Source organism: Globicephala melas, chromosome 9, assembly GCF_963455315.2.
Source record: "Globicephala melas chromosome 9, mGloMel1.2, whole genome shotgun sequence".
Lineage (NCBI taxonomy): Eukaryota > Metazoa > Chordata > Mammalia > Artiodactyla > Delphinidae > Globicephala > Globicephala melas.
In genome coordinates this window covers 23,928,699-23,950,879 of record NC_083322.1, presented here as the reverse complement: position 1 = coordinate 23,950,879, position 22,181 = coordinate 23,928,699, and the positions used below count along the sequence as shown (strand labels likewise).

The 22,181-nt window shown below is 43.1% G+C and overlaps 1 protein-coding gene across 1 annotated transcript in view; it reads left to right on the top strand.

The window, feature by feature from the left end:
* SND1 (staphylococcal nuclease and tudor domain containing 1) overlaps window positions 1-22,181 on the top strand; it is a 419,451-nt gene that overhangs the window by 60,023 nt on the left and 337,247 nt on the right. Inside the window, exon 10 of the mRNA XM_030853699.3 lies at window positions 12,072-12,185. Within this exon, the coding sequence (XP_030709559.1) occupies window positions 12,072-12,185 (114 nt within the window). The remainder of the gene's footprint in view (window positions 1-12,071; window positions 12,186-22,181) is intronic.

The following is a 22,181-nucleotide window of genomic DNA, read 5'->3' as shown; positions in this document are numbered from 1 at the left end:
GTGTATTTATTGTAGCGGACTTAGAAACCATAAGAACTTAAATTTCTTGCCTTGAATTTGCATAACTTCACTAGAAGTTCATGGGTTAAAGTTGTAGACATTGACCCCTTGAAATCTCTCTCATATTCTGGAGGTTCTGTCCATTTAGCAAATGACATTCTCTTAGATTTCTCTTTTCTTTTTTTGGCCATGCTGCATGGCCTGTAGGATCTTAGTTCCCACCAGGGATTGAACCTGGGCCAATGGCAGTGAAAGCACTGAGTCCTAACCACTGGACTGCCAGGGAACGCCCTCTCTTAGATTTCTTATGCCCAAGTATATATGACTTCAAATTTCTCTCCTTTCTGTTTTGGGACTCTTGTGGATTTGAATTTTTTCTAATGTGATGTGTTTTGTGTTTTTTTTTTAAATTTAATTTTATTTATTTTTTATACAGCAGGTTCTTATTAGTCATCCATTTTATACACATCAGTGTATACATGTCAATCCCAATTGCCCAATTTATCACACCCCCCCGTGGCTTCCCCGCCTTGGTGTCCATACGTTTGTTCTCTACATCTGTGTCTCTATTTCTGCCCTGAAAACCAGGTCATCTGTACCATTTTTCTAGGTTCCACATATATGCGTTAATATACGATATTTGTTTTTCTCTTTCTGACTTACTTCACTCTGTATGACAGTCTCTAGAAACATCCCCGTCTCTACAAATGACCCAATTTCATTCCTTTTTATGGCTGAGTAATATTCCATTGTATATATGTACCAGATCTTCTTTATCCATTCGTCTGTTGATGGACATTTAGGTTGCTTCCATGACCTGGCTATTGTAAATAGTGCTGCAGTGAACATTGGGGCGCATGTGTCTTTTTGAATTATGGTTTTCTCTGGGCATATGCCCAGTAGTGGGATTGCTGGGTCATATGGTAATTCTATTTTTAGTTTTTTAAGGGACCTCCATACTGTTCTCCATAGTGGCTGTATCAATTTACATTCCCACCAACAGTGCAGGAGAGTTCCCTTTTCTCCACACCCTCTCCAGCATTTGTTGTTTGTAGATTTTCTGATGATGCCCATTCTAACTGGTGTGAAGTGATACCTCATTGTAGTTTTGATTTGCATTTCTCTAATAATTAGTGATGTGTTTTATTGAGGGCTCTCCACTGATGTGTCCTGAGATGGATTTCTCTGATGTGAACTAGAGCTACTGGATAGATTGTTTGGGTCCAGCAGGAGTGCTGTAGAAGTGTTTTTTCCTTCATTGTGGGGTTTGGTACCTTGAGTGTTAGAACCTGTAGTAGACCTCACTTTCCCAAAATTGCTAGTGTTTTTAACTGTTTGTTAATTTTGGCAAGACATAATGGAAGCTTTGTCTTTATGGACTTAAAGTGGTTAAATATCCATATCCTTGAGCTTGAGAAGTGGCTGTGCTAAAAATGTCTAATAGTGAGTTTAAGATGCAAAGCCACTAGGTGGCACTGTCAGTCTGAAAAATCCTGGAATGCTTTTTCTTAGAATGGTAAAATTTTAACAAGTCTCCGAGGAATTGGCTGAATTTCTTCACTTTCTTTTTTATGATGCCCAAAGTAGTAGGTCACAGAATGTTCAAGCGGCCCCTTCCCTCTTCTGGTAGATGGTCTCTAAGCACCTGTAAGATTAAGTATAATCGTGACTTTTAGTGGACATTAGTGGGAGGAGCCCCTGGTTGGATACTCCCTATGCATCTTCCACATCTTGATGAAGATCAGAATGGACCCCTGCTTCTTTTTGTGAGGACCATACTAGTTTGGGAACTTGGGCATGGCTACTCTGCCTAACTGAAACTTACTTGGTGTGTTTATGTTTCCTATAATCTGTTCTAAAGACTACACTGCACAATGAAAGGATGATAATTCACTCACTAAGGAGGCAGGCCTTCCATTTTTCACCATCATCACTTTGGGCATCTGTGATATTAGTGATGTAGATGACCCTTGGGAGGGTCTCATTATCCTGTACTGTCCCTAGCAGCCCCTCCTCAGTTGAAATTGAGTTTGTAGAGAAACCTAGAAGATTTTGAAGGGTTTTTTGGCCTTGGCAGGTTGGGGAACCTAAGGCGTTGCTGAAGAAAAATTCTTCAGCTAAAGGATTAGACAGTTGAGTCAGTGGCTTTGCATTTATCTTGAATATGATTTTATTGATAACTAGAAAAAGGAGAGCTTTAGGACATTTATAGGACATTTCTTCCATTTTAAAAAATCCAGGATCCCAGAATCTATGTTTTGTCTTTTTTGTTTTAAAACAGGGTGAGGCATTTTTTTTGCTTTTGTTTTTAATTACAATGAAGTTTTATTTGTTACAATGCCAGAGTAGAGGAGATTGCCTCCAAAAGCCAACTGATTAAGGAACTTGTAGTATCCTAAACATAAATTTAGGTCATTTGGATATAGACTTGTTCAGAGAGTAGAGAGAAAAAGGTGTTTATAGGTAGATAAATGGTTTTTGAAACTTACTGAATTTTGGAAATTCTTCAGCCTTATTTTTGTTTTTAAAACAGGAAAAAACATAAAAAAGAAGGAAAAACACTCATACTAGATGGAATTACTATGACACAGGTTTTTTTTTTTTTTTAAAAAAACAAAGTTGATCATACTGTCAATCTCGGAGGTTGGCAAACTATGGCCCACGGGCCAGATTTGGCCCGTCACTTGTTTTTGTGTGGCCTGTGAGCTAAGAATGGATTTTACGTAGAAAAAAAATTTCTGTGGCACATTGAAATAATATGAAATTCAAATTTCAGTGTCATGAGTAAGTTGGCACATAGCCACGTCTGTTCGTTTACATATTGTCTAGAGCTGTTTTTGTGATACGGTGGCAGAGGTGAATGGTTGTGACAGAGACCATATGGCCTGCAAAGCCTAAAATATTTGCTATCTGGTCCTTTACCGAAGAAGTCTGCTGACCCTTGATCTATACCAGGCCTACTCAGAGTACCTTGATATGATATAAGGAGCTTGAGCCAGAATGTAAACCAAGGCATTGCTGCTTTCATCAAGAAAATCTTGCTACAGAAAAATGTTCTTGGTGATGTAGTTGATTTATGTTCTGCTACAAGTGCCTTATCTCATTGCAGACTGGCAGCAACTTTTGAATAGTCCTGACTTGTATTCCTTTGTATATAATCTTTAAGTTTGTAAGTTTTTATTTTTAACACGTAAACATTTTTAAAGAACTCTAGGGTCTTCTTAAGAAATGTACTGTCTGGGGGCTTCACTTGTTGTGCAGTGGTTAAGAATCCACCTGCCAATGCAGGGGACACGGGTTTGATCCCTGGCCCGGGAAGATCCCACATGTCGCGGAGCAACTAAGCCCATGCGCCACAACTACTGAGCCTGTGCTCTAGAGCATGTGAGCCACAACTACTGAACCCACGTGCCACAACTACTGAAGTCTGTGCTCCTAGAGCCCGCGCACTGCAACGAAGAGCAGCCCCTGCTCGCAGCAACTGGAGAAAGCCTGCATGCAGCAACGAAGACCCAATGCAGCCAAAAATAAATAAATAAATAAATAAATAAATAAATAAAATTTTAAAAAAAGAGTGGTGACCTCCCAAAACAACACTGCAAAGGCTGAGTCACTTTAAAAAAAAAAGGAAAAGAAAAACAGAAATGTACTGTTTCCCTCTCCCTTGAGGCAGCCACTCTATTCTCTGCTTAAGAAATGTACTGTTTGTTTCCCTCTCCCTCGAGGCAGCCATTTTCAACTCTTTGCTAATCCATGTCTTGGAATAAAATGTTACATTGCTCACTCTTGATTTTTCAGGCATAACCCCTTTTCCTTCACACCATAGAAGGAGAAGATTTAGTTTTTTCACACATGGGTGTGCATGTATTTTTCTCTATGCCTTCTAATAGGACTATACCATAATTCTGGCTCAGTTAATATTCAATGTTTACTTTGTAAATGCTAATCACTTCCGAGCCATATAGCATATTATGAATAGTTTTCATTTCCTGCATGATTTTTTGTTTTCCCTGGAGGTAATAATTATTTTAAAATTTATGTATATATCTTTCTCATACATATTAATTCAGCCCCCACATTCTGGCTGTCTAAATCTCTTCTCAAGACATTGATTCAGTCTGTTATCCTTTATCTTTTTCAATACTACTTTCCAGGAGCCTTGTAACCTGTACCAGCCTGGATTAGTTCTTGTTTTTTCTTTTATAAAGCTGTCATCTTTCGATTTCTTTACCATTATCCTGAGTTTTTCTTTGCCTCACTCCTGGATTGGTACTGTGTTTGCTGGATCTTTTGGCTTCTTTATGATTTACTACTTTATTTCGGTGGCACACATTCTGTAGCTTCTTGGGAAAAGAGTGCTTGGTAGGTAAATTTTTTGAGACCTTTCATATCTACTCTGTTATTACACATGATAGTTTAGGTGGGTATAGAATTTTATGTTAGAAGTTATTTTCTTTTAGAATTATGAAGTCATTGCTCCACTGTCATTTAACTATTGGAGTTTTTTTTTTCCATGTATTTTAGTGGTCTGATCTCTCATCCTTATGATATATTTTTTATTTCTGTAAGCTGTTAGCAAATTCTTCTTTATTCTGAAATTTCACAATGATGCTCTTTGTTTACCCATGTGTGAGCACGTTGTGGTTTAATTTTTAGTCCTTTACGTCTGGGAATTTCAACTATTTTGTTGTTGATTTCCATCTTGTTTATCTGCTCTCTGTTTTTCTAGAATTCCTGTTTGGATGTTTGAATTCGTGCACTAGTCATCTAATTTTTTCTTAATATTTTCCATCTTTTTGTCTTTTCTTTCTAGATATCTTCATATTTGTCTCTCATCTCTTCTATTAGACATTTCATTTATGATGCTGTATTTTAATTTCTAAGAGCTTTCTTTGTTCTCTGAATGTTTCTCTTATACTGTTTAAAAAATAACATGTAATACTTATTTCAGAGATGAATATCATCTGTTAGGCTTTTGAGGAATTAATAATAATTTTTTGAAGTTTTTTTCTCCCTGCATAGTCTTTGTTGTCTAAGTTGTTTTTAATTCTCTTTGGTTATTTTGACCCCTTATTTTCCGTATTAGAGGCTTTCCTCAGTTATGTGGTGATCCTTGGTTGTCTCTCTCAAAGAATTAGGTATTCAACCCTGGCTTAGGAGCAATGAACTCATGTATGGGATTTAGGGTATACATCTTGAAATCCGGGTGCTTCTTACATAGATTTTAAACCAGTCCTAGTTTTGGGCCTTATTTTCATCCCCCCTTGAGATTCCTGATTTGATAGTTTCTTACTCTTGGGTAGGGGAAGTCTGCAGTATCAATCAGAAAGGCTATTTTCTTTTCTCACCACTAGCTCAGGATGTAGCTTTTGTGAGTCTGTGGAGTCAGTTACCACTCATCCCTCTGCTTTCCAGCTTCCAGGTTTTGTTGCTATATTCTTCTCTCCCATTATCTTTGTCCTTTTGGGCTTTTGGCAAACAACAAAACAAAACAAAATAAAAAACAGCCCCCCAAACCCTTTATTTTTGTGTAGAGTTATTTAGGGAGAGTAACAGAATAAATATTTGAACTTGCTTTAGTTCACAGTGTTCCATTATAAGGCTGCATCGTAATTTATTTAACTAGTCCCCAGTAAGTTATTACGTAGTTTATCACGTTTCCAGTTTTTAGACAATGGAATAAATCTCTCTGTAAATGGCAGTTGTTTCCTTAGGAGTATTTTGGAGGATATTTGCTCCCCAGGAATGGTAACTAGTGTACATCCCATGTGTGTTCATTTTCTAATATGTTGTAGAGCGGAGCTTGACCAACTTTTTCTTAAAGGACTATATAGTAAATATTTTAGGCTTTCTGGGTCATACAGTCTCTTTGCAACTACTCAATTCTGCCAGTGTAGCAAGAAAACAGCTGTGGGTAATATGTAAATGATGGGCGTGGCTGTGTTCCACTAAAACTTTATTTACAAGAGTAAGTGGTGGGCCCTTGGCCACAATTTACCAAACCCTGTTGTAGAACATGGGATATCAGCATTAAATGTAAAAGGGAAAATGATCTGTATTTCTTTTCACAAGCTAGAACCCAGCTGCAGTTTTGTAGTCGTTTTGCCGAATTTAAAACATTTGTTAATGACAAACTACTCTTTCAAGGAAACCTAAAAAGGTCCTAAGCACGTGCCTTGGGCCCTCCCTACCATAGTCTGACAGTCATGCAAGTTCTCGCTGAAGGATTCTGCTCTGAGCCTGATGTGACCCTAAGGCCTGAACAAATAGAGTGACTGCTGAAGAGAGGACCACTCTCTCCCAGGAGTTAATTGTACAGGGAACAGCTAAATAGCCTGCAAAGCCTGCTAAAGGTGACCTGTGAACTCTTTAACCAGGTGCCTCTGGGACCCTCTGGGTGACTTCTGGAACTGATGCAAAGCTGTAGGTTGGAATGTTGGCCGAGAGTCTCACTTCTGAGAAATTTGAAACTCAACAAAGTATTCTCTGGATACATGTGGCACTGAAAGACTGGTTTCCATTCTCTGCTTAAGCAGCTTCTCTTCTTAAGGAAGGAGATGCTAGGGAGGGCTATCCTTGTCTCTCCAGGTTAGCAGAGAGGAATGTTCACTTCACAGCGATTAGCTGAGCCTACTTGAGACTTTTGTGCCTGTCGTGGCTTGCCAGTTTCCTGCCTGCCTTCCCTGTGGCGTTTTAGCTGATCAGTGCTGTTGGTAGCCATATGGTCCCTTGAGCACATGGCTTGGCATCCCTGTCCCTGCTGCTGGATGCTTGGGCCTTGCAGATTTCACAGACCTGAATAACACTTGGGGGTGGGGAGAGGGGGTGGAGTCTTCTCACGGCCCGGCCTGGTAAGATAGAGGCCTCTAGCTTGGTTCTCTGTACCAATTGATTGCTTAACCAACAGAGCCCCACACTAGGTGCTTCGAGAAGATGCAAAAGAATGAGAAGTGGTTCCCGTTCTCAAGGAGCTTATTACCCTTCAGGGCTTCATCCGGGAGATAACCCTAAGTGGTTAGCTGTGTGATATTGTTGGCCATGTCCAGTTTTGGAGGTCAGGTTATAAGCTATCCATGGATGCAGTGGATTCTAGTACTTATTGGGTTTGGCCCTGATGATTTTTTGCTGTGCAAAAATGTCATAGCTTTGAATGGAGCTCATTATCATGTCTCTCTGAGATGGTTTTTTTTGTTTTTGCGGTACGCAGGCCTCTCACTCTTGCGGCCGCTCCCGTTGCGGAGCACAGGCTCCGGACGCACAGGCTCAGCGCCCATGGCTCACGGGCCCAGCCGCTCCACGGCATGTGGGATCTTCCCGGACCGGGGCACGAACCCGTGTCCCCTGCATCGGCAGGCGGACTCTCAACCACTGTGCCACCAGGGAAGCCCTCTGAGATGGTTTTTAAGCAAGGATATTTAGTAATTTTGGCTAGACTTTTATATTCCTATTTGGTAACGTGGAGAGAACAAAAAATACTAGCTACTTCCTTGACCTTTTGTCATATGGCTTTCAGATGAAAAGGAAGTTCTGGGGATGGTCTGGCTAGGAAGGTGGCCCCTCCTATACCAAAACGAGGTCAAGACTTGGTTTGTAGCCTAAGTTAGCAAACTAATTTGCTGATAAGAAAATGATTGAATTAGGAAAGACTTGTAAACATTTACCTAGCTTTTTAAATTGAGACTTTATTTTTAGAAGAGTTTTAGATTTACAGAAAAATTAACAGATACTACGGAGTTCCCACATTAACCCCTTTCACCACTCCCCCCAGCTTCCCTTGTTATTATCTGACATGGTTATGGCACGTCGATTGTAAGTAGTATATCATCATTGATACGTTGTTATCAACTAAAATTACTTTCCCTCTAATGTCTGTTTTCTGTTGCAGAATCTCATCCTCAATAGCACGCTAAATTTAGTTGTCATATCTCGTTAAGCTCCTCTTGGATTTGATGGTTTCTCAGATTTTCTTTGCTTTTGATGACCTTGACAGTTACGAGGAGTATGGGTTGGGTATTTTGTGGGCTGCCCCTCTGTGGGAATTTGTCTGGTGCTTGGCTTCCTTTTAAGTACCCCTTAAGGTGTCCAGTTTGTTGGCTTGCGCTTAGGTGCCTAGGGGTATTTGCATCAGAAAGTGGCACTTTGTATTGTGTGAGGACAAAGGGTGGCAGCTGTGCTGTTCTGGGGGCTGGGGAAGGGATCTGTGCAGTGAGCCCTGGCCATTGCTGTAACTGGGTGGGGTGCTCCGTATTTCCCCCACTTTGGTGTTGTTTCACTAGTGTTTCCAGGAGTAGCTTGGGGAGAACAGACCTGGCAGACAGCCTCGGGGAGCAGGAGAGGCAGCCGGATGTCAGTAGAAAGGGTGTTTGGTGTCCCATTTCCAGTGGCCCCATCGAGGGCGCTCGCTGGTGGTGCCTGAAGGAGCCCTGTTTGGGCTGATGTTCCTTTTCTTCCTATCTGGTACTGATAACTTAGGCAGCTTTGGGAGCACCGGTGGTTGTGTCTGGGGACTCTTCTGAGGGTCTCTAGCTCAGGAGGCTGTTGTCGGCTCTTTATGTTCATTGCATGGATGCCGCAGGGTTTTTACAAGCTGAGCAGCAGCAGCCCTTTGCATCCAGAGCGCAGCACTGTGGATGGGCTCCGCAGATGGGGAGTGTGGCAGGAGGCCAGGGGGAGGGATGGACGTCCCTTGCCCCTGACAGCACGCTGCCATTCTCCTGACTTTTGGCAGCCCTTAGTCTGCGCGTGTCATCAAGCCACTCATTTTTCCTTTTACAGTTTAGGTCTAAGAAATGGGGAGGGAATTGGATTTAGGGCATATATCTCAAGTCCAGCCAGTGACCTTTTTTTCTGTGTTGATTCTGCTCTTGGAGCGTGTGGTAGGGTAGGGTGTGTGTGTGAGTGTGTGAGTGTGTGTGTGTGTGTGTGTTTTGACTAGGGATCAGTAGCTTGTGGAGAAAGTAAGCGATGATGTGGGCATACTTCAGAATGTCCTGATGAAAAGCAGCATCAGAAATATTACTGTTATAAATGTGGTCTGTGATGGTGCTGACGAGCAGGCTTTGGATAGTAATCCGCTCTGCATTTTACTTATTGCACAGTGTGTGACTGTAACTACTATTTTATTGTTTCTTCCATGTCTCTGCCCAGGAGCTGCTTGTTCTCCGGACAGTAATGACACAATTTACAGAGGAATAAAACACCATAACCCCCCCCCCCCACACACACACACACAGACACGCACACTCACACCCCTTCAGAAGGGCAGACCTCGTTTAGCTGGCAGCGTCAGAGTGTACAGTTCCTGAAGAGGAGGTTACTAATCAGGGAGATGCCGAGCAGAGTCTGCTGCTGAGGCCTGAAATTTACAGCCCCAAGAAGCCGTTTGCTGCTGCCGCGGCTGCTAACGCATCATAAGGGGTGACGAATACCAGTAACTTGTCACCGGGGTGTGCTTAGATCTTCACATTCTGTAATCAGGGGGTGAAGGTGCGAGCACTATGATACTTTCCCTGGTTGTATTTCTCTCTGAGCATGACTAGGGAGTAGAGAAGGTCTAGATATTTCTCATGTCTTGATTACAGGAAGCTTCCCTATGTTTTTGGCAATTGACAATTTAATAGGAGTTAGTTTTGCAGTGAGAGGAATGTGTAGCTTGGTCCATCACTGAGATGTAGGAAATACTGTGATGAGCGTGCACTTGAGATGCCTGCTGATTACTGTATCTGTTGGGCAGTGGTCCTGTACTTTTGAGGGAGGAGCAGTATTGATTTGCTGTACGAGCTGTTTTGCTTGGTATGGCTTTGTGGAATTTTTGGTTTGAAGGTGGGATAGCAGTATAGCACATAGCATGGATACCTCGTGGCCCCCTCCCCTACCCCCATGTGCTGTAATTCATGTCATACAAATGTGGGATTTTGAAGCATAGGGAAATCATTAGCTGAGGTCTTTTTCTTTTGGTCAGTTGGCCAAGCCACTGCTGCTGTCTTTAGGGAGTGAGAGGGAGATTCCATTATGATGGGCATTTTTACTTGGCATTAATGTGTCTAGGTGATAATGGGAACAAGATGTACTCTGTTTTTTGCAGTTACTGAGTCTGTGTTCTCGGTTATACCTTCTTGGCTGTTTTTAAGATCTACACTTAAAGTGATTGGGCCTGGTATAAGGGGCTCTTTGATTTGGAGGGTCCTATACACTTTGGCACCAGTCATACCTAGATAATCATTCCTGACCTTGACTTGGCCCTCTTGTGACCACACATCATGCTTTTGATTACCCTTGGACTTCACTAAGGTTTTCTGGTCGGATGAGTTTTGGATTCTGGCTGTCTGAGTTTTAGCATTAGCCTTTATGTGACTCTCAGATCTATGAAAAAGGTTATAGCAGAATGGCTGTGGTTATTTGAGCCTGTTTTTTTATTTCCTGCATTCAGGTTTGCAAGTTAATCTTAGACATAGTTGAAAATTAAAAATAATTACCCCCTCTCCTAATCTACACGGCTCTTTCTCAGACTCTTGACTACTCTTTTGGCCCTGGCCTGTTTTTCTCTACACTGCTTCCATTACTTACCGTGTTAAAACCCCAGGATGTCTTCCCATCCACGAGTGGTAGTCAGCCATCCATGGACTTATAGCTTGATTCCAGCTGTCGTTTTTCTTTTTTCATTCATTCTGTTTGATGGCGCGTTCCTCCTGCTATTTCCTGTCATGTAAAATTTCTCACTTGGTTTTGCTTTTTGCTCCTTCTTCAGATTGTCCCTCAAATTACTCTTTACTCTTTTTTTGTGTGTGGTTGGCTGGTTCTCTGGAAAAGGTAGAGACTAGCCACTCTTGCAGGAGTCTGCAAATAAATGGGTATATTCTGTTGTAAAAGGTTGTGAGCCTTCCAGGGAATAGTTAGTGAAGGCTCTTCTGGATACTTACCAGTGTGATACCCACCACAGCAAAGGAGAGGCTGGCTCCTTTTGTTTCACATATAAAAGAGGAAGGGAATTTTGCAAGTCTACACTCACGGTGCAGCTGACCCCAGTAGTTTGTTCAGCTACCTGTTTGCTCCTGTTGGGGTCTGATTGAAGCCTAGGAGAGTTAGTTTTGGTTCTGTATACGGTGACTGTGTTTTGTAGTCAATAGCTACCTCACGGTAAAGTGTTACTTGCAAAAAAATCCAAACAGCCTTGTAACAACAGGTTCTGAATATAATTGGGTGAATTGTAGACTGCTGGCTGAATTATGAGGTCTAGTTACAACCCTGATGTGGTCCCAGTCTGGTTTCAATGGAATTTTATTCTCTACACGTTGGTGGAGTGTTCTAATAACCTCCACAGAGGAATATTTGTGCTTTTGCCCTTGAATAGATATCCTCATAAACTACCCCAGATTGGGAGTTAATCATTGGCTGAGAGTGGGGTCCAGTGTTACTGACTTTGGGTTCCAAAACAGAGATGCCCATAGTAGTGATCTGAAAAGGAGGCTTTCAGAGTAGCTGAAGTAATATCTTAGCAATTTAATGTTTCTGCCGGTGAGGTTAACAGCTGAGCATCTCCTTTCGCACGCTGAGATGACAATTCTTTTTGCCCTTCACTTGCCTTTGATTTTTCTGCTCTGCATTGGGGCGTCCTATTTTGGTTCTTTCTCATCTAGTGCTGCTACCTTCTTCTAATCCAGCCCTTGCCTCTTTTCCTAGAATCATGTTGTGATAGGCATTTTGATTGTAGCTTAGAACCTGTTTCAAGGAAAATGTTCAATAGCACGTAGAGACTGGATTTCCAGTTCGTAAGCTTTGTAGTTAACCACAAATCTTGGTCAGGGCAAAAGATTTAAAAAAAGCTTGACTGTCTTTATGAATGACACAGATCCTGCCTCGATGAGAAATCACCATCTCTTTGGGGGCTGATAATTATAGGATAGTTTTCTTCAACATTGTTGTACCATAAAGAAAGATATTGGATCTACCCCAAATGGCTCTTGATCTCATCCTTCTTCCTGTAACTGGGTGTGCCTTGCTTCTTAGCATGTGTGCTATGAGATTTGGGCTATCAAGGCAACATTTAAGCATTTTTGCCTTCTCGCCCACAGGTGATGCAGGTGCTGAATGCCGATGCCATTGTCGTGAAGCTGAACTCTGGGGACTACAAGACCATCCACTTGTCCAGCATCCGACCACCAAGGCTGGAGGGGGAGAATACACAGGTGAGATGAGAAAAGCAGCAAAGCCTCTTTTCCAAAACCAAAGGGGAGGAGGTGGAGAATTAGTTAGATGTGGTCCATGTGTGGGAGAATGCTAACGGACAAGTAGTGTAAATCGCCAAAGTATTATTTCCTAGCATTTGCAGCCTAGCTGCTATTGGGCAGGTCTCAATTTCTCCTGAACCACACCCACTACTCTCCTTCATTTTCGATGGGCCCTGTTGGCATTCCTCCCTAAGGGGCTTGAGAGGGGTTAAGGTTGGTATATGTTAGGTGGTAAATGAGTCTTGTTTATTAACGAGATCTTATTATCTGAGGATAAGGGGAGGAAAAGATCTATGTCTCACATGCATGATAGTAAGGCTTGTTCTGCTGGTCATTTTGATTTGATCTGTACGTTTTTGCTCTGGGAAGAAATGAATCTTGGTATATATATTATCTGGGGCCACCTACTCATCTTTTCCAAGTGGTAACTGGAATTATTAGCTGTACTGTTTCTTGCTGTTTGTTGGATCTTTTGGCAGCAAGGGTGCTTGCCTAGCCAATGTGTATGATTTTGGTTGTCAACTTTGAGAAATTATGTTTAGGCTGAAAACTGCAGGCAGTTTTGTTTAAATTTTGTGGTCATTTTCTTTCCATTGTTATGTTATAAGAGGTTGGGGAAAGGGATTGTGGTTGAACTTCTTTGTTTGTCTGGCTGTCTTGTTTCTACAGACATCTTTTTAGCTCCTGTTTTTGCCTTCTGATAACTAAAGTGTGTAACTGTGTCGATTGGTTATAGAACTGGGTCCTCAGTGAGAGCCGGTGCCACAGGCAAATTGAACAGTGTGGTTGAAGTTAGTGCTGTGTGGCTTTTTAATGTATCCCTTTTGTAGTTCTAGAGACTTGAAATTTGCTTTTCTGATGTTTTGCACGTCTTGGTGCATTCATGAGTTGAAATTCAGGCCCTGTTTTCATTTGTGTGAGAGTTTAGAGACAGCCCGTAAGAGTCAAATGAAAATATTGTGATTGTCTTTTGAGTCAGATCATGCGTAAGAAACCCATACAAGATGGGTTCTTTGAATGTCTGGCCAATCAGTTCATCTCGACCCCCAACCCCCCAGCCTTTTCTTTCCCACAGAGGAGGCAATTTAATGCAGCAAGCAGGATTGTGGTAAGGTTGAGAATGTAAATGCACGAAAGCCTAGAAATGCCAAAATAAGGTTCTCTCGGTAACTGTAGCTCTGCCTCGTTGCACAGAGTAAATACACATGTCCAGTTTTGTCAGCGCTGGGAGTAGTCCACAGTTCTGCATCTGTGCCATGCAGTTGGAATTAAGGAGACTCAGTAGCTGAATTTTAAGCAGTTTTTAGGGGCGTGGGGGAGTTTATAGCTTAGGTCTGACGATAGCAAGTTTTCTGGAGTAAGAACTAAACTACCACTGAGAAGTTTTCGTTTTTCTTGGATCCTTTGGAACTCCTCAGGGGGTAATGGATGGATTTCCCTTAGCCTAGCGGATGACAAAAGTTGTTGGAATACATCTCCCAGTTTAGGCAGGATCATGTTTATAGAATTTCTTCTTCTTTACCAAGGTAGGTTATCTCTTATTTTATTTGTTAGACTTCTGTTCACTCCTGAGATCTTACTCCATTTTAAGAAAGTTCTAAGTGAGTCTCAGCTCTAAGAGTCAACATATGGCTTTTGAGTGAAATGAAGAATGATTTCCCTTATTTGTTCATTAAATTCCTTTGGAAGATTTTAATGAGGGTCACATAAGAAATTAATATAATACACTTTGAGTACAGTGGTGGTGGGTGCTGTGAAGAGCCCTGTTGTGGTGGGTGCTTGGGAAGTCTTCCCAGGAGCAGCTCGTATACCTCTTGAGTGCTCACAGACGAGAAGTGAGCAGATGAGAGAAAGGGCACTCTAGACCAGCACTGTCCAATAATGCAAGCCCCAAATGTGCACTGTCCATGATGCAAGCCCCAAATGTGAGCTCTGTGTGTTACTTAAAATTGTCTAGTAGCTATGTTTTAAAGAACATTAATTTTAATGCAGTTTATTTGACTTACTATATCCAAAACAGTATCATTTCAACATTTAATGAATGTAAAAAATTCATGAGATATTTTACTTTTATTTTTACTGTGTCTTGGAAATCTGGTGTATATTTTATACTCGGATCTCAGTTCATCCTAGCATATTTCTAGGGCTCAGTAGCCACAGGTGTGTAGTGGCTACTGTAATGGACAGCACAGGTTTAGGAATTCAAATGAATAGGTTCATTGTCATTGATAAATACTTACTGGGTACCCACTTTGTACCAGATGCTATACTGGGATTGCAGTGGGGAATAAACCCTCGTGGAACTACTCTCATGGAACTTTAAAATCTAGTAGGGGAAATTCGCAAGTAATCACGTTTATGTCTTGTGTTATGAAAGGAAAGGTTAGCGTTTATAAGAATGCATAATCTGGGAAGGCTTCTTTGAGGAAGTGACTTAAGGCCTGAAGGCTGATTAGGAGTTAGCTAGGTAAAAAGTGAGGAGAAGACAATTTCTGACCGAGACAGCAGCAATGACAAGAACCGGGTGAGTTTGGGAATAGGGAGTGGATGGCCTCTGTGGATGGTGCATGAGTGGTGTGATGCCTGTGTGGTCCAAAATATGGGCAGGGCCAGATCATGCATGTCCTATGAATATTCCCGGGTACTCATGAAAAGAGAGAGAATGTGGGGCATGTGATGAACTGTGAGTAATTTTGTATGACTGGAGTAGAGGATGCTTAATGCCAGGGGTTAGTAAGAAATGAGTTTGGGAGTTAGGCAGAGGCCACGTGTTGAAAACATGTCTGCCATGCCTTGTAGGCTTTTGTCTTGAACGATTTTAAGGGATGGCACCTTTTGGGTTTGAGTGTGCTTGTGTTGGTGGCTTTCATTTATAAAACATGAAAGTACTTTGCGTCTATAAAAGAGGATCATGCTAGATGAAAACTGATCTGTAGCGAGGGGTTCTGGTTTTGTTTTTGGTAAAGCTCACCTGGGGGTCAAAGGTATGAGGAAGGAGAGGCTGTGGATGTGGCTCCAGTAGCCTCTCACCCTGGAGGAGTCTTTCTACTTGAAGAATTCTCCCTGGAACCCTCACAATGAGTGGAGATTCTGCTCTCTGCTTATCTTAAAGAGATTTACAGTATGGGTATAGGAACAGAAATCACCCAGAGATCCCAGTGAGGCTGTAACTATATGTGTGTAATGACTAGGCAAGCAGGAGTCCCCTTGGAGTCTTTGGTTTCCCTAGTGTTCTTTACTGTATACCAACAGTTCCTGTACTACAAGGGGAGTCCAGTCAAGTACTCAAGGCTTGGATGTCGGGACCTCTGTTAGGCCGCATTGCACCCTTGTGCAGGTTAGAGAAGGGTGCCCCTTCCTTCAGGCAGTCTCACGTCAGGGCACAGGGCTTGGCAAGTAGAGTGGAGGCTGAATTTTAGCTCCCACTCTCCCTCGGTCCACTTGGCCAGGTGCCCTCGTGCACGGCACAATGTGTACAAGACGATGGCGGCTGTCCTAGTTAGAACAGGGCTGATGGACTCTCCAAAGAAGATGTCGAGGGTATGTTTTGGGAATTGGGTAATGGTCTCGTACTCACAGAAACAAAGGATGCTTGACAGTTGTTTGGAGATGACAGAGGGACCGTGGAGGGTGCTGAATGAAACCCTCAGGAGATTGCCTTCTCTCGAATTTGGGGACATTTTGGGGGACGGGGTGTCAGTGGCTTTGAAATGGAGAGAAAGCAACGTGGCAGCTTATGGTATTGGAGCTCATTCTACACAAAAGAACAGAGTGAGATAAGGTGCAGATTAAGGAACTGGAGGAGGAGATGAAGAGGGAGAGTCTTTGCATGAGCTTCCTCAGGGGCAGGCAGGTGGTGTGCAGAGATTCCTGCTGTGGGTGGGCCTCCCTACAAGCTCCCAGATGATGACCCAGTGGGGCTTGCCCTGCAGTTAAGAACGGGGAGGTTCTTTTAATGTTTATCTTCCCCCTACCCTAAAAATTAACGTGACATCAGCTAATACAGATCTTCTGAGACACCTTTGTATATTGTGGGGATAGTAGGGCAAATTGGATTTTCCTTTTTTTAAATACAGAGACAAATTCATTCTATTAAATTATACATGAAGGCAAGGAGGTTTTGCCCAAGGCTAACGGTGTACTTCCATTCCCCCCTTTTGGTTACTTTCTAATTGTAGCCAGAGGAAGGGCTCTGGACAAAACTGCACGATCAAAGGAACTGTTTGCATTCTAGGCAACTCTTTTCCAGTAGCACCCGGAAATTCATGGGTTAGCCGCGGCTCCCAGATTTTGGTTAGAGCTTGATTTGTTGCTGGGACATGTGACAGAGTTAAAAGCTAGAGTGTGTAGTATTTCCCTCAGAAGGAGTACAGTTGGATGTCTGTTGCTGTTGGTTCTGTTTCTGTGGCACCAAGCTTTTGGATTATTAGGGCGAATCCAGCGTCATCTCTTTGGAGATGTAGCTCCTTCAGGCTGAGGTCCATTTTGGACACTGGTAGGTGGCGCTCCTGTGGCCCGAACATGTATCAGCGTTTCTCTAACGGTGTAGTGTGTGTTATCCAGTTGTTTGCCACAAAGATCCAAGTGCTAAATCTTGGAGAAAGGCTATGAGTTTTCTGAGCTGCTGCCTTAAAGGACATAACACATTGTGCATCTCAGGACTTCCTAGAGAGCTTTTGGCTTTGATCTGAAACTGGAAAACCTCGTGCTCTATTGCCCAGGGCTGCTGCGGGCTTTGTGTTACACTTGGAGTGTTAATGACAAAGGAAATACAACCCCTGGGCATTTGATGAAGGGGCTGACTTATTTCCCCATGAAGTCCGATCTTGCGGTGCTATTGTAGTAGGCAAAGACAGCACGCGTGCATGCACACACACACACACACACACACACACACCACCCCCGGGAAGTGTGGAAACCCTTCCCCTCATCTCTCATCTGTGGTTTCATGCTTTCAACTTGTATTGTTTCCATCACTCTGTCTTTCAGCCTCCTCCCTGTGAACTTACTCACCCACATATAAATGTTCTTTCACAGCACGGCCTCTAAATATTCAGACCTGGGCACTGTAGGATCAGTTTTGTTAAAGCTGCAGTCTGCCTAATCTCCCAGAGTCCTCGCTGCCTGTTTGAGGGGTTTGTTTCCCAGGCCTGAGCCCACTGGGTCTCCTCTTTAGGCAGGTGATGGGAGATGGAGCCGCAGGTAGGCACATTATTAGTGATACCTCGCAATGCTTAAGGGTTTTTTCTCAGAGGCAGGGTGGTTTCAGGTGCTAATATCACCATTTGTTGTGCAGGACCCCAGGGGTGCTTTGCCGTTTTGACACGATTGAAGGTGGTTCTCAACCTGTTTCCTCCAGGTTAGATTTCTGAAAGCACGATGAGTGGTCCCTCTGGACCCTAGAGCAGACGATGCTGCCAGCTGAGATGCATACCAACAGGAAGCTCTGGGGCTGCAGTCCCTAAGTGTAGCAAGGGCAAACCTGTAAACCCACTGACTGTGATCTTGCATGTGTGACTGGGAAGCATAAGGCAAATAGCAGATTACAGAGGGACTCCAGCCTGGCATTGAGGACCTTGGAGAAAAGCAGAAGCTCTCTGAAGTGGATATAGCATTTCACCGGTTTCCAATGGAGAGATTTGGGGACTTGCAGCATGTGATCAAAGGACATAGAATATGTCAGAGCGCCAGCAGAGACATTCTGTACCGGCTTCAGATTTGTTTGATCTGGGCATTTTTGAGAAGAACACTTGAAACTTCTTTGTTAGAGGACTGAAAAAATTACCATTAGGAGACGATGGCTTGGTCTTAGCTCATCTATTTAAGATTCCAGGATGTATATATCCAGTCATTTTTTAAAGATTAATACCTGTTGTTCAGCTGGAGTGGTCACCAGAGTCAAGACATTTCATATCTGGGTGGATCCAGTTTCCTAAAATGTATGTTCCACCGCTCTTTATAAGTGAATTATAACCTGGAGAAGACAGCAATTGCCTATCTATTTCCCTTTGGTTTACTTTTTTCTCTCTATTACAAATTATGTTTTCTTTTGTGTCCTTTAGCTGATGCATCCCCTTTTCCATGATCTTGCCTCTCCCCTACAAATAATTTTTGTGGGAGTTTAACAGTCTCCTTAGTGGGTCTTGCTGGTTAAGCCTTTCCCAAACCTTGTGCATTTGTCTTTCAATCCATCTCTCTCTGTCTTTCTTCTCCGTTCATTTAATCATCACTGTTACCAGTTCTGTATTTTCAATTTATCTAAATCTTCCCAGTGCTGCTATGTTCATATTTCTTGTCTCTGTTCAGTCCTGTGAGCTGCAGTAAGTTTCTTTTGTTTCCAGAGTTGACAGCCCCATCATATTTATTGTCCTCTGACCATTTAACATAGCTGCTATGTTGAGGTAACCCTCTTTCTTGCCTTGGTTCTCGAAAGCCTCTTTAGGCCAGGGATTTCCATACCCAGTCCTTTCCTTCTCTGTATCATCCTGTTCTGTCTGTTGATGTCCAGGCCTGCTTTCCACCGTGAAGCCTAAACTCCCCTGATGGCAGGAATGGTATGTTTTTCTCCGCTTCCTCTCTCCCCTCTTTTTCCGAAGCTTGCAGAGTGCTGTGACTACTGTAGGCATTTAATAAATGTTTAAATCGACATTATCTGCTGAGGCTGAAGACCTAACCCATACATTATTTTTGAGCGACATCATTTTTAGCGCTCCTAATCCATAGCTAATATCTGTGACTGCTTCTGCTAGCCATTGCACCTTGAGCCAGTGTATGGGTGTTGAAGGCCCCAGGAGGGAGTTTTTGCAGTCGGGTTTTTTCCTACTTCCTAATTGGATTGCTTGTTTTGATGGTCAGGTCACACACGGCTTGGTTTTCTGTAGGCACTTCCTCTTCCCCACTCCTAGTTTCAATCTAGTTGCCGCCATTGGGGTGACGAGCCCTGCCTCTCCCTGGGCACTGGTTTTCCTCAGAGTGGTATTCCAGTAGCCCGGGGCAGATTGGGTTCAGTCCACCAGAGGGATTAATTTCAGGATTTTAAGTGCTTCTGCAGGTTGTTCCCCAACTGACTTTCTTTTAACACCTCTACTCTTATTCAGGCATTCCCAAATTATCCCTCTTTCATAGATAGCAGTTCAGATGTCTTGATTCATTGGAGTTTTTAGGTGCGCTTTTTCCCCTGAGGGCTATCTTTTTTTTTTTTTTTTTAAACTCTTGATGACCTTGTTGGTTGTCAGATTATTTCTTTGCTTGGAAAAAAATTTTAAATCAATTAGAGAAGCTTTCCTTTCATCTTTCTTTCTTTATTTATGAGATACTGATTGCAGAGCTGCCTACACTGTGTTTAGATAAATTACTTTTTTTTTTTTTTTTTTGCATAACATTTATATGCAAGGCAAGTTTAGTGCAGTCATCCAGTGCCTTGCACTTCTGCAGGCCAGGGTTGTAGGTTTCTCTCCTTGGTGGACTGATTAGCTTTGTACTGGGAAAATTTTGTTCAGTTCAAAACCCAAACGTTTCAGTTCCTCATGTGTTACACGTGCTGTGGACCTGGGAAATTATTTTCATTAGTAAGATGCTTATAATCTTAGAAATTGAGTCTCAAATTCTGACCAGTTTGTGCACGGTGTGGTCACAAGGTAGACTTTAGACTGGGTGGTAGATTGTGGATGAAGCAGTATCAGGTCATGTCACTGCTGTGACATGGAAAAGGCTTTTCAGAACTGAGACTAGAAGGGGAAGCTGAAGGACACAGACGGCTGCTTTTTTTCCTCCTGCAAATTACAGGCTTAGGCATATTTCTAACGTCACTTTTCATTTCAGCTCGCCTTTGAAATCCTCGGCCAGTTTGTGAGTTGTTCACATTTTTCTAGGCCTTCATCTCACCACCTCATGTGATCCGAGCCTGTTTTCGGCTGCAGATGCCTCTGCGTGGTTCAGGGTTGTGTTGGTGGCCACCTTGGCATATTGCTGTTTCACAGGAGGAGCTCTGTTTGGTTTAGCCGTGAAGACATCATGGAGACTTTGTGCTCCTTACTTCTCTGCTAGAAGCCAGTGGATATAATCTCCTTCACCCTTGTCTCACCGTATTGGGCCCTTCGTAAGGCTGAGCAGAAGCTTCCCCTTTATGTGGGCATCTGCTGCGTCTCTGTGTTCAGACATCGGTACCAGAATCTGGTTCCTTCTGCTGTCCTGCCAATTCTGGATAACCCACGTAAGGGTCGCCTGTAGTTCCTGTAGTTTCTAGTTTCTGCTTTAAAATGCCCTTTTCTCTCGTCCCCCTTTCATACTCTGTATGATTTTTCTGGGGCGAGTAGATTTCGCATTTCTTCAGATCTGTTGCCAGCTCACTCCCCGGCCCATAGTTGATACTCACGTGTTTGTTGTATAATGTCTCCTTTCGTTCTCATCGGCTCTCATCTCGTTGTGCATAATCTGGGAATGTGCGGAATGGACAGACTACACCTGACACTTGACTTTCTGAGTTTACTGCTCTATCTTTCCTGGGATGTTTTCCCCATCAGTACTAGGGAGGCTGGTAGAAAGGTTTGAGGGTTTTTTTTCTTTTTTTTTTTTTAATGTGCTGTTGTCTTTTGTAAGGTGGTCTGGAATTCAGAGAAAGCTGCATTCTTTCATACAGAACTGCCTTTAGCATCTGCTCATCCGGCTGGAGGGGCTTGTTTTAGAAAGCCTGCCCTGCAGAAGCTGTAGGTGGGTGTCTGCGGAGGGGTGGCTGGTGTGCCCCATGCCCAGGCCGGCTCCCTCAGGCTCTGGCTGGAGCAGGTCCCTACGGATGGGGGTGCAGACTGTACCACCCACACTAGTCTCATTGGCCCCCCTTTCCCCTTTCTCTGTTAGTGCAGCTGCTGTGAGGGAGTGCACACACTGTGTTCTGCATGGGAGGGCTGGCAGCTGGCTCCCCTTGCTGGTTTTGGCCATTGGGACAGCCAGGATTATTAGGCCAGTTTGTACTTTAAGATGAGGGATACTTGACATCACTCAAAGCAGCTTATTTTATTTATTTCTTATAAAGCGCAAAGTTATCCCAGCCCTTTGCTCTTCCTTTCAGTGTGTATTAAGCTACCACCAGCTCAGTGTTTTCTTCAGGAAAACATCCGGGTTCCTCCCTGCCCTTGGCCAGCTTCTGCCTCACCTTCGAAGATCCTTTGTGGCGCTTGCCTCCTCGCTCTTAAAGCCCTTTGGCTTCACCTCTTCTTCCCTCACCCCCTTCCAACCCTCTTCTCTGGGAGGAGTGATGGTTCTCTCAGTCTAGACGGTCCTGTTTGCATACCAAGAAGTTACAGTTATTCTGGAGATGCATGGACTCCGTAATATCAGTGTTACGGAAAATGTAAGCTTCTCAGTTGAGAAGCCGTAAGGCGGCTTCTGCTTGTAACACCATTTGGGCCCCTGGTTATTATTAGATATCCATAAAATCCCACAGTGGGAGAAGAGTCACTGGGGCTCTGTTTGAGAGAGCTGTCTCCATCCCCAGAGATACAGATTAGCCCTAAGGTGCCTGCGGTAGTAAATGGGACTTGACAGACTGAAAATTCAGGGCAATAAAATCCTACAGCCTTTCATCTCTCACCCTCATCATCCCTCAAGAAACGAATTCCCAGGGCAGAAGCTGATAGTGTTTGATATCTCTGTCTTGAACTATAATTGAACGTGCTCTCTCCTTGCTCCTGTGCCCATCCCCGAGTGGCTACTCTGGAGACGTGTGGCCTGTGTCTTTGTGTCTCTACCCTCTTGCCCTCTCCCGCCGTCATCTCCCCCACCTCAGGGTCCTCAAAAGTTTTAATACAAGCTGGTGCCCTTTCTTTTGTTGGCCTTTGTGCTTTGACTTGGAAGTATTTCTTTAATTATCTGAATGGTGAGAGTATGGATTTGTGCTCCTGCCACTCTAGTTTTCCTTTGGATTTCTTTTTTTTTAAAAAAAAAAAAATTTTTTTT